The sequence below is a fragment of the Hippoglossus hippoglossus genome, chromosome 13 (genome assembly GCF_009819705.1).
Source record: "Hippoglossus hippoglossus isolate fHipHip1 chromosome 13, fHipHip1.pri, whole genome shotgun sequence".
NCBI lineage: Eukaryota > Metazoa > Chordata > Actinopteri > Pleuronectiformes > Pleuronectidae > Hippoglossus > Hippoglossus hippoglossus.
Genome location: NC_047163.1, coordinates 25079488 through 25094116, shown reverse-complemented (window position 1 = coordinate 25094116; position 14629 = coordinate 25079488). Strand labels below are relative to the sequence as shown.

Genomic DNA, 14629 nt, shown 5'->3' with positions numbered 1-14629 from the left:
CTGTGCTCGGGCCCGTTAGTGCTACAATGTAGCCCTAGTTTGTAATTATGACATTATTTTCAGAGCAATTTTAATCCATGTTTTAAGCCTAACATTCCTGAATGGGATTATATGTGGCCGATGATTTTTCCATCTTTCTGCAGATCTGTGACACAAGATTACAATTATTACCAGATGAAACCATTTTTCATGGCATATATTTCTACTCTTTGAATGGAAAATACAGTAAATATACAGTATACTGGTCAAATCTGCACTTTATACCAGTCTATATAACTGTCTGACAGGAACATGCAGACAACAGAGAGAACATTTTGTGGTTGAAGTGAGTATTTTTCTTTACAACCACGTATAAAACACTCTAACAGACACTGTACAGTATTTCTCTTCTCTACTTTGGTAACTGTCCCCTGTTGCACGTGCGTGTTGGAATCGTCCCTCTTCATTCTCATTCGACGTGGTTCCATTTTAGACCCGCCTTTGGTGGACGTTGATTGGATAAACGGTGCTACTCAGGCGTCCATCATTGAATCTTTGCCCTGCCATTGGTTTAGGGGACACACACCCTACTTAATTGACATCCGGGTTCCGCCCGCTGGGGTTGTGATTGGAGCTCCGTCAGATTTCAACTTCCGGGTTTGGGGTCGTTGCAAAACAGAGCATCTATCAGTTCAGTGGAGGAAGAGAACGGTCACTGAGAATCACTGGAGAACTCATCCTAAAGAAAAGTGAGTGGTTTGACTTGGGAACAGCAGCGGGCTTCATTTATCATCGTTTGTTTTTACACGTGGAAGAATCCGATGTGGCTACGAGTGTTTGCATGTTTGTGAATTCATGCTTCAGTCAGCAGCTACCGACGCAACACAACATTGTGACACTATGTGACAGGAGCCAGCTAATGAGCCAGTTAACGGAGCCGGTAGCATCGTATTGTTGTTGTTATTTAATATTGTACATGTTTAGTGCATTTGTGTTGCCAGCTATTTGTGACGCAATCCACACGTGTTCACGCCACAGTGGCATGTCTGGAAACATGGGCGGCCAATTACATCCAAGGTTAAAGCATGTAGCAGGGTGAAGAACATACAAGCATACAACCCTTTGGTCCCAGTAATGGATCTGTCACAAATATCTTCATCGAGGTTTGAACTCACAAACACTGGATCATTTAGTGTAGATAGTGTGGAGGGGTGTGTCTGGTACTGTGTGCACTTCTGACATTTCCCTTATTGTACCTCACCGTCTCACGCCATGAAACCCCCCCCCCCCTCTCTGTGTGTGCAGTGATGCTGTCAGAGGTCATGCAGGTGCTGCGGGGGGCAGGTAAAGTGGGCTCTGCCCTAGTGTCCACACAGGGAGAGCAGCTCCGACTTATGGCCTGCAACTGCTCCCTGGGAGCAGGAGTCAAAGTTGCTCAGGACATGATGGAAGGACTCGCTGGCACCTTTATGGGAGGCAGTAACACGGTGAGGCTTTTAAATACATCTTCAGTCCATCACTTTGAACTCAGGGAACTCGATGGGCATCTGACATTATTTGACCATAAGATGATTAGTTAAATATCTAAAATGATAAGCGTTGGAACCCGTGTTATAGGCACATGTAATGATTTTTTCTCGAAATGTTCCTCCATCTCTGCTGTGTCTGTAGCAACAGGCAATAAAGGAGGATGTGTTTCCGGATGCGGAGGGCTGGGAGAATATGGACCCCGATGAAGCAGCCAAATGGGCCGTTGGTTCTGAGTTCTCCTCTGATGCAGTGCAGCAAAGCCAGACAGAAGCTGGAGCAGCAGCAGATATAGCAACAGGTATACTGAAGTTCCACTTGTTAGCATGTAGAGGGGGGGGGGGCACACATTAAGTATATGCCACCAAAAGAACATCTTTGTGGATTGGATAAGAAGGTGAATAATTGAAGTATCATAGCATGTATAGAGTGTGAATGTATCATTATTATTTTCGCTTTGAGGACTGAATTTTACACTATACACTTATAACCTAACTTAAAGCGAGGGTTCTTAATCTTTGTAAAAGCTAGCAAGAGCAGGGTTTTCTTTCAAAAAAATGCAACAGATACATCCCAGTACGTCAGACAATTATTTAATTTGGTTCGAATGAAATTATTGGTCATGTTTAGTACAGTCCTTTGAGGACTTCAACAAATAAGATACAAAGTGTTTCAGAGACAACTCACCGACCCAAACTTTAAGGTTGCATATAAAAAGCTTGCTTAATTTGTTGTTGTTGTTATTACACTTCAAAAGAGTGACAGCATTGTTCTCTCATGTTAACGTCATGTATTCGATAAAAAAAACTATCCTCTCCTCTCTCTACCAAAGAAGTACATCCTCCTCCAGGGGCAGGAGGGGCAGGCTGGCCTGGGCAGAGTGCTCGCTTCCTCCACACCGCTCCTGGCCTCCAGCGGTACTACTGTCAGACCAGGTCTGTGCACGACACTGTGGTGGCCAGACTCACACCAGAGGACATCAAGAAAGCCAGGGAGGCCAAGCAGGCCCAGGTCAAACCTGTCAGACAGAAGGTTGGTACAAAGGTTCAATCTATAGACTGCAATCGAAAAAAAGTTATTGTTATTAGTTATAAAAACTTATTGCAGACTGTAGATTCTAAGCGATGGAGTTAATTTAATGTTGACATCTGAGTGATTGTACAGAAGGAAAGTGAGGTGGGTTATACCTGCATAGCAACAATATACCTAAATTGGATGACAATATGAAGCTCTGAGTTTTTCCATCATTATAAAAATCTATGATTATGTATTATTTTTACTGAGTGTTATTAACTAGTCACACTCTTACTTAATTAGTGCATATACACTAAAATGAGCCTTTAAGATGTCAGATTCGTTTTAAAAAGAACAATAACTTTGGGTCACTGCACTGATTTTATGTTTTTACAGTAGTAATGTACTTATAGTGTTTGTGGTGCACAGTATGTCATACTGCTTTTTGACATGGACTCGTGTTTTGTTATGTGTTACCTGCACTGTACGTAATTGAAGATTAATTTAAGGTTAAGATTTGTTAATTAGCTATGATCAGACACAGCTTTGGAAGGGATTTCAAATAAAAGGTTTCTGTGGTTGATTGTTTTCTGATCTGGTATGTCCTTCTTCAGCTGAGTGAGCGTGCCAGAGAGAGGAAAGTGCCTGCCACTAGAATCAGCAGACTGTTTAACTTTGGAGGTAAGAGCAGTTCACTTTTTCTTCACTTTTTCATTTTAACTGAGTGGATATCAGTTTTATGATGTGCACTGTTCACATACCTGAGGCCATAGGGGAAATTAACTAATTCTGCCTCAAGTTGTATAAAAAAAAATATCTATCTTGTGAAATACCAAATCTTTAGCTGTTTTCGGATGTGCACTGCACTCCGGAGATCCTCCGGACATTGTCCAGTGGGGCTGTGTGTCTGAACGCAAATGTCCGAGTGAGAGCATCCAGACCTCCTGCGGTTTGTCTCCGGACAGCCCTCTAGTGTTAAGTCCACACATTGTCCTAAGGAGCCGATGTGAGAACACAGCAGGAGATCATCTGCAGGATTCACGGCAAGCAACAGTAAAATGCGGCAGACGCTCATCCTGAGATTTTTTTAAATCTCAGGATGAAAAAGCACAGCCATACACGTAGAAGACACCAACAAAGATGTCAAGAGAGCTTTTGGTGATAAGGGCTGACGCTGGTGTCGATGTGCTGCAAACTAACAGCGTACTTTATATACATTACATCCTGCCTCTGAATGCTGCACCAGCCCTCGCTTGAACACTCTGTGTTGTTGTGAAAGCATCAGAGCGGAGAATCTGCTGCTGCATTGTGCTGGTGGGGAAGGAAAACTCCAGAGAAAGACTGTACCCCCGGAGGTCATGTCAGAAAACGGCTTTACAAACTGCTGTAAATATAGAGCATAGTTGAATTACAGTGTAGCATTGATTGACTCTGCATCAATGGACACATCTACAATACATTGTTTGTTTTACCAGCACTTCCAACATGTATGTAAAATATCAAAATGTGAAGTGAGTGATGGTGTTAAATTGTGTAAAAACACCTATAAACTTGGCTGTTCAAAGTTGCTCTAAAGTTGTATATTTAGTTTGAAATGTCCCGTCAATACAAATTTATCAGAAAAACTATATTAAATAACAATTACATAGCAACTATGAATTTTGCCTCATTCACTGTTCTCTGAATATTCTTGCAGTGTATTTAAAATGTATATGTTCTCACTGTTGGTCAAAGGTTGTCCATGTTTCCAATACAAAGGGAATTCTATTACACTTTCTGAACAACATCCTTTTAATTAAAAATATTTATATTCATTGGGTATGTTAATAGTAGTAAACTTAGCACAGTCTGGTCACAGTTTGCATGTCCTCCCGTGTCTGCGTAGGTTTTCTCTTGGTACTTCAGCTTCCTCCCACTGTCCAAAAACCTACAGATTGGGGTTAATTGTAGACTTTTAATCGACCATAGGTGTGAATCTGATTGTGATTAGTTGTCTGTTATATCTCTTTTCCACCGAAATTAGCAGGTTTACGTGGGTTATTTAAAAGTGGGTAAACCCATTAAAAAGGCAAATGACTACTGACTACCATTTTCAGTAGAGGAGTTTGCCTCGCTATTTTTTATTCCTAGTGCGTCAGGTTCAATGTCACAAGTGCACTGAAATCTGTGGGGCTCTCTCATCTCACTGTCATGTTTCTGTCAGTGCCGATCGGAACCAGAGCCGATTAAAAGCTGCCACTACTACAGAGTTATTGGACACAGAAGTGAATGCAGATTGAATCCATTCCCATTGCACACAAAAGCCAGATGGTATTGGGTGTTAGTTTTAACCACTTAAGGGGCTTAAGTTGGCCCTGCAATACACTGACGACCCGTCCAGGGTGTACCCCTCGTCTTGAACACTGTCTGTTTGAATTGGCTCCAGCGCCCCCCCCCCCCCCCCCCCCCCCCCCCCCCCCCCTCCCCCCCCCCCCCCCCCCCCCCCCCCCTCAACCCTCGAATGTGAAAGCGGTGTAGATGGATGGATGTTAGTAGTATGTTTAACACACATTTAGCAAAAGATGTGATTGAATTCTTCAACTAGCAGCACAGCAGCAGCAGCTGTGTCAGATCAGTGTCTCCTTCCAGCATCAGTTTAGTGGTCCTGTATTTCAAAGCATTGTGTCTCTGTCTATTTGCTGCAGGCCTGGCTGTTGGCCTCGGGATCGGTGCCATTGCAGAAGTGGCGAAACAGTCACTGGCAGGCAAACAAAAAGGAGGTAAAAAAATAATCCCATCTCTATTTTCCTCTTCTTTTTCCTGCTGTTCTCTCCACTAATCCAGTAAAACAGCTGTCGGTCTAGCTCACCACAGACACATGGACAGCTGCTCTGCCCTGAAGAAGTTTCTAATGTGTCAGCACCTGCCGACCATGGATGGCTTTTAAACCAGGTTTTACAAGATCACCAACAAAACTCAGTGTGTGTTTAATGATGTACCACTGCCCTGGTTTTTACACTCTGCTTACTGCACGTGGCCCAGTTTAGGGGCTGGAGCTGCAGCAGTTAAGATAATTGCTAAGACTAATTACTTATGTTTTCGCTGCTGTACTTCTAATACGCTGTGCCTAATATCACTGCTAATAATCCCTCTTTAACTCTCCGTGCACTGTTGTTGTTGCAGACATGAGTGCTCTGCTCGACTCTCCTCTCCTGTCAGAGGCCAATGCTGAGAGAATAGTCAACACGCTGTGTAAGGTTCGCGGCGCTGCACTTAAAATAGGACAGATGCTCAGCATTCAAGGTACGTACTGTAGGGACTGCATCGCTGTGAAATGCTGTTCTGATGTCTGTCTTCAATCACAGAGGATTTCTAGATAATGAAAATATTTTTTTATTTTTTTATTTTCTTCTCCTCAGACAACTCCTTCATCAACCCCCAGCTGCAGAAGATCTTTGAGAGGGTCCGGCAGAGCGCAGACTTCATGCCCACCTGGCAGATGACTGTAAGTCAGGCTGATGATCTTGTTTGTGTGTCCTGTGATCTATTCATTTCATATTAGGGTTGTTAAGGGTCAGTGCCTGATTGGCTGCGGTTCCAGCAGTTATGCACTGAAATTGTTGTTCTAACAAGGCAACATAAACATCACCCCTTGTGTTTAGTTAACATTTACACTTAACGCTGGTAGCAACACACTCTTAACATGGCTCTGGCAGCATTTAACGTTAGCCGACAGTTAGCTAGTACCTACCTTAATCTCGAGTTGACACGACAACAAAATGCCTAAAAAGGAAACATTTGAAAATGAGGCTGTATTTCACGTGAAAGAATTCTGACACCGGGACTAGTAGCAAATGTTTGAAAAGAACTCTGTACAAAGGGAGAAACACAACAGACTTAATGAAGCACATGGAAAAACATGAATACCTCATGCCAAGCATATCAGCTGGCAGTATGGGCGTCAATAGACCCAGTGGCGGGGTATTTTGTTGTAATAAGCACTGAAACTTATTTAGTGTTAAAATACTGTAGGTTCAGGTGTTGTTGTTTTTTTTAGTTTTATTTACATTTGTATGTTTAAGTTTAGTATTCTTTTAGCTGTTAAAAGTTAATACCTTGAATTGCCTTAGCAATATAAAAGCGGTTCTCATTCTTAATCATTGTTTTGTGCTTTTTTTTAAGGAAAAGAGTTTCAGTTCTGGCACCATTAAGGCACTTAAACCATTTTAAAAGTATCTATTTAGCACTGATATCAGAAAAAACTAAATAATACTCAACCCAAGTTAATATAGAATGTTTGTTTACAGACTCGGCTCAGAGACAGATCTCTTGTGTGTTTTGTATGTGTGTAGAAAGTTTTAGAGGAGGAGCTGGGGTCAGGCTGGCGAGAGAAACTATCCTCCTTTGAAGACAAACCATTTGCCGCAGCTTCCATTGGCCAGGTGCATCATGGGGTGTTAAAAGACGGCAGAGAAATAGCCATGAAGATCCAGGTATGAGGCTACTCATACACACTTCCATCTCACTCACAGTGTCCGTCATTCTCTGACTTTACTTTTGTCTTATTCTCATTTTCTGCTTTCTGCTTAGTATCCTGGAGTGGCAGAGAGCATCCACAGTGACATAAACAACCTGATGTCCGTACTAAAACTGAGTGTGGTTCTGCCTGAAGGTAACAAATACATCAGTGTTCACTGTTTTTTGTTTTGACTTATGTGCAGTAATTATTTAAACACACCTATTTTTAAGTCCAAAACATGCATATATATATATATATATATATATATATATATATATATATATATATATATATATATATGATATTTATGGCAGGCTTGGCCATTGTCATATTTTATTGTTGCAGGTTGAGTAGTAATTTCACTATTAAAGCTTTGACCACTGGGTGGTGCTGCAGTAATGTAGGCAGATTTCTCAGTGTAGGTGGAACAGCCCAGTCCAGTCCAACCCAACACTAATCCTAACCCTACCAATAGTATTTACAGGTGATGAAACGTTTAGCCTAACTCACTTAAAAGAAGACACTGCAGTGTAATCATCCTGTGGAGGATCTCCTGCTGTGTTCGGCTCAATAAGACACTATCCTGAGTCTTTACTAGGTGACTGGCTAGAGAAACTCCAGATTCACACATACAGCCCCTCCTGATAATGTCAAGAGATTATCTGGAGTTCAGTGCATTTCTAAAATTAAAATAAAGAGTAGCAGCACACCTGCAGTGGCCGTCAGACCACATTTAGGGTATGTTAATTGTATTTTTTAAAGGTCTCTGTAATACATTGTAAACTCTATGTTAATCATTTTATTCAATCCTCATTACGGACTTTCATGTATCATCAGAATTATTTTCATGCCACCAATGTTATAATGTTTGAAGTTGACAGGGTTGATTAGTTTTCTTTGGTTTTGCTCCTGAGTTTTGGGTTGTTTATTTTCCGCAGGTCTGTTTGCAGACAGCAGCTTGGAGGTTCTTCAGAGGGAGCTGGCATGGGAGTGTGACTACAAGAGGGAAGCACAGTGTGCCAACAAGTTCAGGTATGTGATGTGTTTATGTGACGCATTGACCCATAGTGGCTCCTCTGCTGAAGCAGAGTAGAAACCACACCAGCTTTGTTGGTTTCAGGATTTTTACTAAATATTTTGGTAAAAAGTTTGCTGCTGCTACAAACTGTATATGTTACACATTTCTTTAATTTAAATTCTATCCCTGTGTAGGACTCTGAAGATTTTACAGTATGTGTGTTTGATGTTGGGTCCTTGTAGAAGCTTTGTACATCCTGCCTTCTACTTATATTATATCAATTTAAAATGGTGGCAGGTTATGTATCACAAGATTTATTTTACTGGGAAAAACTGTATTTTCTGAGACTTTTTGTAGGTACTACAGTATATTTAATTAACTTGACTGAATTTTCATATTCTCTACATATTCTACAAATTAATCACAAATTACTTTATTGTTTTGCCATCAGGTCCCTGCTGGAAGGATCTGAGTTCTTCCAAGTCCCTGAGGTGATCGATGAGCTGTCAGCACAGAGGGTTCTGGCCATGGAGCTGGTACAGGGAGTCCCACTGGACCGCTGCGTAGACCTGGACCAGGAGACCAGGAACCGGGTATGCGTTGACTCAACAGGCACATGGAATTCGTCAGTGTCACAAAATCTCCAATGGAGCATTTGAAATGGGGATAACCTATGACTCTAGTTGGTTCTCTGGCAAATATTATATTGTCCATCTCAGTTTAATTAAGGAAACCAGTTAGAGCTGAAACCCTGTGACAAGTAGAGGGACAGACTGGATAAATCTGTCTGCTTATCATGTATATTTATTGACCTTTAATGCATTGTATGCCTGTATTTAATTGTCCTTGTTAAAGCAATTCGTTGATGTGAAAATACACCGGCTGTCCTTCAGCACTGGGAGAAGGTCGGTACAGATGGAGGAGAAGGTCCTTGATAAAAATGGCCGAATGGCCAGTCCTGCAGAGGATCAAAGCCAACAAACACCAGGTTTCAACACCCAAATTTACTAGCTTCCAGAGGGAAGGAGACAAGGCTCCAAGATTAAGAACAATAGCCAAGAATCCATCGTGCTTCTGATTGGGAGATGCAAGTGGACCTGAAGAGGAGACTCGTGTTTCCAGAGGAGGTGATAGTGATATTGCTCCAACCAGACTTGGTGCTTTTATTCAGAAGCACAATGACCATCGAACTCAGTGACCTAGGAAGATAGGCTAACCATTTCCCACCAATAGAAGAGAGCATGGCACCAAGACCGAAGGATGGCATGCAGCCTTATTCCCTGTCAAAGTCTGCTGCCGGGGCTTCCTAGCAACATCAGTGTGCTATTTTCTGCAGGAGATTAGTTTGGAACCCAAAGAACTGAAAAAAGCTTCAGGGGAGAGACCAGCTCTAGATGGTTGTGGCTGAGAAGAGCCTGCAGTTGAAATCCTTCTGCAGGTGAAAGCTAAATTATTCTTTGCTGCCTCTATCAGGTGAGGCGTTCAGGTTAAGGACTGCCACCACCAGGAGGAGAGACTTGCAACATCACATCTTCAGTAGCTCTTACCGTTTCTGTTTGTAGCAAAGCAACGCTGATTTTTATTGTAAATGTGTTTTACTTACATTTGCAATTTGTCACATATGCCATAGTGTGTGCTGGCAAATTATAAGATAGGACCTCAAACACGGCGTGTAAAGGAGAGCAGCAGTGAAAGTGGGCATGACATACAGTACAACATCATCTTTAGTCATGGTGAGTGTGTGGCAGTTAACTGCACCAGAGTAATATGAGATAGCCACAGTGAAAAGAGCAATATGTACAAAATGGGTTTCACACATCAGACTGTAATAAGAGCTACAGTATGAACATATCAAATTGATAACAGCAGCATGACAGTAAACACAACACTCTCCTCTCTCCTCTCCAGATCTCTTTCAACATCCTCCAGTTGTGTCTCAGGGAGCTGTTTGAGTTCAGGTTCATGCAGACGGATCCGAACTGGTCCAACTTCTTCTACAACTCAGAGACAGACAAGGTGAGGGGATCCGGTGTAGAGATCATAAATGTATTGTCTAATACAGAAATGGATTTTAACCGAATTTAGATTTTAACAATCGCAACCATCACATGCAGCAGTTATATAACGCACTCATCTTTCCCTCAGGTTGTTCTGTTGGACTTTGGAGCCTGTAGGAGTTACCCAGCGTCATTCACAGATGACTACGTAGAGGTAAAATTATATAAATTATAAAATTACTAAGTACCTATCAGTGAACCACAGAATATAATTTGTGCAACAAGGTTTATGGTATTTAAGTCTCAAAATATGTGCATGTGAGCACAAAAGCATACTCGCGAGAGTGCATTTCTACTGTATCTACGACTGCAAAAGTACACTCAAGGAGTGCACAGGGCTGACGCATGCGCACAACTGCTCAGCACACAATTCAACTTGACGAGTGAGTGACTGTCGGGCAGTTTTGAGCAGTTGCGAGCACGTAGGAAAGGGAGAGTTCACGCTACTGTCAGCCCCGTGCATGAAATGCGCGCATGTGCTTTTACGCTTGCAAATACTGTTCTGTGCGCTTGCAGACTAGAAAATGCTCTGTTGGGAGTGTGCTTTTGAGCTCTTTAATTTTGAGACTAAATAAACACCAGAAATCGAAATGATTGAGCGCAAGAGTCATTAACCCTTACAACACCAGAGGAAAAACACCCATATACAATCACAAACATACACACACATATCCCTCTGCTTTCAGGTACTTCAGACTACTGGTACTCTTAAGGGAATAAATAAAGAAACCAGATTAGCATTACCATATCCATACAATTGTTTTGTCTGTGTTACATGTTCAGGTAGTGCACGCAGCTTCCGTGGGCGATCGAGCAACTGTTCTTTCCAAATCGAAAGACCTGAAGTTCCTGACAGGCTTTGAGACCAAGGTAAGATATTTTAGTCTCCGCTGCTGGGCTCATTTATTTTTAATATGGTTTGTCCTCCTCTGTCTTTACCCTCTTTATTTGTGCCTCTCCGTGTCTCAGTTTCTCTCCCTGTGCCTGATGCCGTTTCTCTTCGCTCAGGGTGATTTCACTCCTGTGATTTATAGACCAGTTCAATAGTACATTTTCTCCCCTGTTGGTGCGATTTTGCTTTAACAAACAGTTTGTTCTAAATAAAGTTGGAGAAATAAAGATGTATCCATAAACAATAGAGCTCTATGGATAATATACCTAAGATTCTGTGTACACTTATGGTTATAACAATTCTAGTAAACATTTCTCCTGGCTGGCTCAGAGTGAGCACACTGAAATTGCAGCATTAGCTGCTGTACAGCTATGTGCCTCTGTATTGGTTCTCATAAAACTGGTAGTAATTTCATTGTAAAGGTGAATTTATTTTCAACATTAAACAAGTATAGGAAATGGATGGAGCCTTCCTTCCTCTGAACACTCAACTCTAGTGGATGTATTGCTTAACAACCATGCCAATGTAAAGGACACATGGAAGTATGTTGGAAGTTGCAAAGGCAGCATAAATGACGTGCGTGCGTGTGTATGTAGTGAACAATTATTGACCTTTGGCTCAATTTACTCCCACACTACTGGCTCGTTTTACCCCACAACCACCATTTTGAAAAAAGCTGTTTCACACAGTAGCTCAGATCCCCAGTTATGTTAAGTTTATTACCTTGTTTTGTAGCTTTCATTTACTTCAATTAACATGTAATAATGTCAAAAACGTTTCTATTTGAATTAAGATACAAGACTGACTACTTTAGTAACATGATGGATTTACTTTGCATGATAACAATCAGTTTTTTTGCTCTGGTTTGCTTACCACTCTCTCCATGTGCTTGAGTCAAAGATGGAATGAGTAATGTCAACTAAACTTTCTGAAATTTCTTTATGGTTGTCTAAACACAGGGAGGTCTCTTACCCACTGACTCGACTTACCCCGTTCTCCCCTATATATTACTGTTTCTTTACTGTATGGATGAATGCGTACATATGTGTTTATGTTTTGTGTATGTGTATTACATTTTGATTTCTGTGACGTGTATGTTTTTCTTAATTTGAAAGCATTTGTGAAGATTTAGTCTTTTTTTGGTACTACTAATAAAAAGGGTGCCTACATGAGCCTTAACGCCTCTCCCTGCTCCCCTTCAGGCCTTCGAGGATGCCCACGTAGAGGCCGTGATGATCCTCGGCGAAGCCTTTGCGTCTGCAGAGCCCTTTGACTTCGGCAACCAGAGCACCACCCAGCGCATCCAGAGCCTCGTCCCCGTCATGCTGCGCCACCGCCTCACCCCTCCACCGGAGGAGACCTACTCCCTCCACCGCAAGATGGCCGGCTCCTTCCTCATCTGCTCCAAGCTGAACGCAAGCATATCGTGCAAGGACATGTTCCTTGACGTGTACAACAACTACAACCAGAGGAGGCAGGCAGAGCAGGCGGCGCGGGCCAACGCATAGACGCTCGGGGACAAGATTGGTGCCTAAATATGCAGAGGACTATTTCAGAGTGGGCTTCTGGGTCGAGGGACAGAAGGATGGAGTCTTGAATTCACAGGTGGAGACACTGGATCAGACGTACTTAAGACCCTACACCATCAAGATGTAACTGACTGACAGAATCCTCTCATGAGGACTTTGAGTGTGTTTGACTTTATATACCTGTCACACTATGACAAGGGATTAAAATACTGTAAAAATAATGGTGATAAATATGTCATAACAAATATCTGCAGAAGCCAAAATGTCTTTATCATCATTAAATCTCTATGTTAATTGAAGAGAGGAATATTTAATTCAGTGTTGCTCTCTCTCTCTGTGTGTGTGTGTGTGTGTGTGTGTGTGTGTGTGTGTGTGTGTGTGTGTGTGTGTGTGTGTGTGTGTGTGTGTGTGTGTGTGTGTGTGTGTGTGTGTGTGTGTGTGTGTGTGTGTGTGTGTGTGTGTGTGTGTGTGTGTGTGTGTGTGTGTGTGTGTAATTATACTGCTTACATCTCTGTCACAGTTACCACACAATACAAAGCTGCTGTAAGTTGCAATCAGCTTCTACTTTTCATAAAGAGACACGTAGATGCTCCCATTGTTAAAACTCATTCACTCTAACCTCTTGAAATCTGTGACAGCAAGGTCCACCTTATTGGCAAGAAAATGGTTATCTTCTGTGTTTAAGGAGAGATAATAAGCCCTGCATCATCAAGCCGATGCTGCCAAGTGCTCTCCTTTGTTAGGAGGGCTCTGTGCACTGCCTGATGAGTTGGCGAATGAAGCTTTCTTCTCAACCAGGAGACTAAGTGAGCAGATTATCAGAGGAATTAGTGAAGGTGGTCTGATGGAATCCCACAGAGTAATTGGTTTTTACGTTATAAAATCATATTTGACACAAAACTCCATAATGTAAAACACCAAGAATCCTTTAAACTCATTATGACGGAGATGTGCACTGTGACATAACAAGACAGTGGGCTGTGTATTTTTTATTGAATAAAATATGAAAAAAGCTTTATATGCTTCACAAATTGAGGTTTACTGGCAAGTGTCAAGAAGATGCTATAAGCCAAGGACTCCCTCCACTCTGTATTGATCTTTCCATTTCAGTTTCAGACCTCTTTGGGAAATGTCATTGACTGAAGGCCATGTTTTTATGGAGGATCTTATTCTCCTCCTACACTGTTCTCGTATTGACCATCTGACCAATGGTACAACAGATTTGGCTCTTAATAATACAAGACTCCAGCTAATTTTCAGGGGCTATTTTAGTTTCAAGGCTGTGCTGTCTTATTTAGTCTTCAATCAAGCCTTTACAGCACAACAGGACTGTCTGCGAGCCGCCTATAAAACACTTTTGTCCACAGTGCAGGAGCTGAGACGTTGTAAAAAAAAATCGGATGGAATAAGATGCAGCCTTTTATCACATCTCTGTCAGAGTTTGATGTTCGTGTCCCTTTGCTGGTCGAGGTTCATGTCTTTTGATACACAAACTGTATTTTTTTCCGAGTTTTGGAATTGGTCCTCAGTTAATGACTGCAGCACATGTTGAGAGAGGAAAAAAGCACATTCTTCTTTTGTAGTTTTACGCAATGGAAAGTTGGAGCGTTTCTCTGCATGTAAGAAGCAGCTGGCTTCACTTTATTGGAGCAGAATTGGGTCTTTTTGGACCCGTGTCAGACTTTTTTCATCAGGGCTCACACTGGACTGTGGAGGGATGATTTCTACCTGTGGCCAGATCATGAATAAAATATGTAAGAAGTTTCTCCGAGTGTTTACATGTTGTTTGTGCAAAGACGTGTCAAGAAAGTCAGCATATGATGTCCCCCACTGCTCCATCGTTCTTATTTTAAAAAGTCTTCAAAGGATATTAGACATGTATTGAAATCCTTTTCACCATATCAACACATACCCATATAATGGCAACTTTAACTGACAAATCTTTCCATGGAGCCCCTGTCAGTGTGCTACGGACCCACATTTGAGAAACTCATAAATGTACAACATTCAAATATTACCTTCGGTCATAGTGCCCAATTTTCGAGAGGCACGGGGGCATGTGGCATCTGTATTTTTCTAATCCTGGCTATGTATCCATCTTAACCCCACATAATT

At 41.8% G+C, this 14629-nt stretch overlaps 1 protein-coding gene across 3 annotated transcripts; it reads left to right on the top strand.

Moving 5' to 3' along the window:
* The first annotated feature begins 623 nt into the window (after positions 1–623).
* Positions 624–12813, top strand: coq8b (coenzyme Q8B). 3 transcript variants are annotated; one of them, XM_034604205.1, is made up of 16 exons: positions 624–728; positions 1285–1466; positions 1654–1807; positions 2339–2538; positions 3135–3201; positions 5205–5279; positions 5683–5802; positions 5919–6004; positions 6852–6992; positions 7090–7171; positions 7957–8050; positions 8488–8629; positions 9945–10052; positions 10182–10247; positions 10877–10963; positions 12188–12813. In XM_034604205.1, coding segments are annotated over exons 1-16 (1911 nt in total). In that variant the 5' UTR covers positions 624–727; the 3' UTR covers positions 12494–12813. The 3 variants fall into 3 exon arrangements, 2 of the variants coding, with proteins under 2 accessions (XP_034460096.1, XP_034460095.1); XM_034604204.1 differs by having other exon boundaries at positions 1651–1807; XR_004615833.1 differs by lacking the exons at positions 10877–10963; positions 12188–12813 and adding an exon at positions 10377–10805 and having other exon boundaries at positions 1651–1807; positions 10182–10345.
* The last annotated feature ends 1816 nt before the right edge of the window (positions 12814–14629 follow it).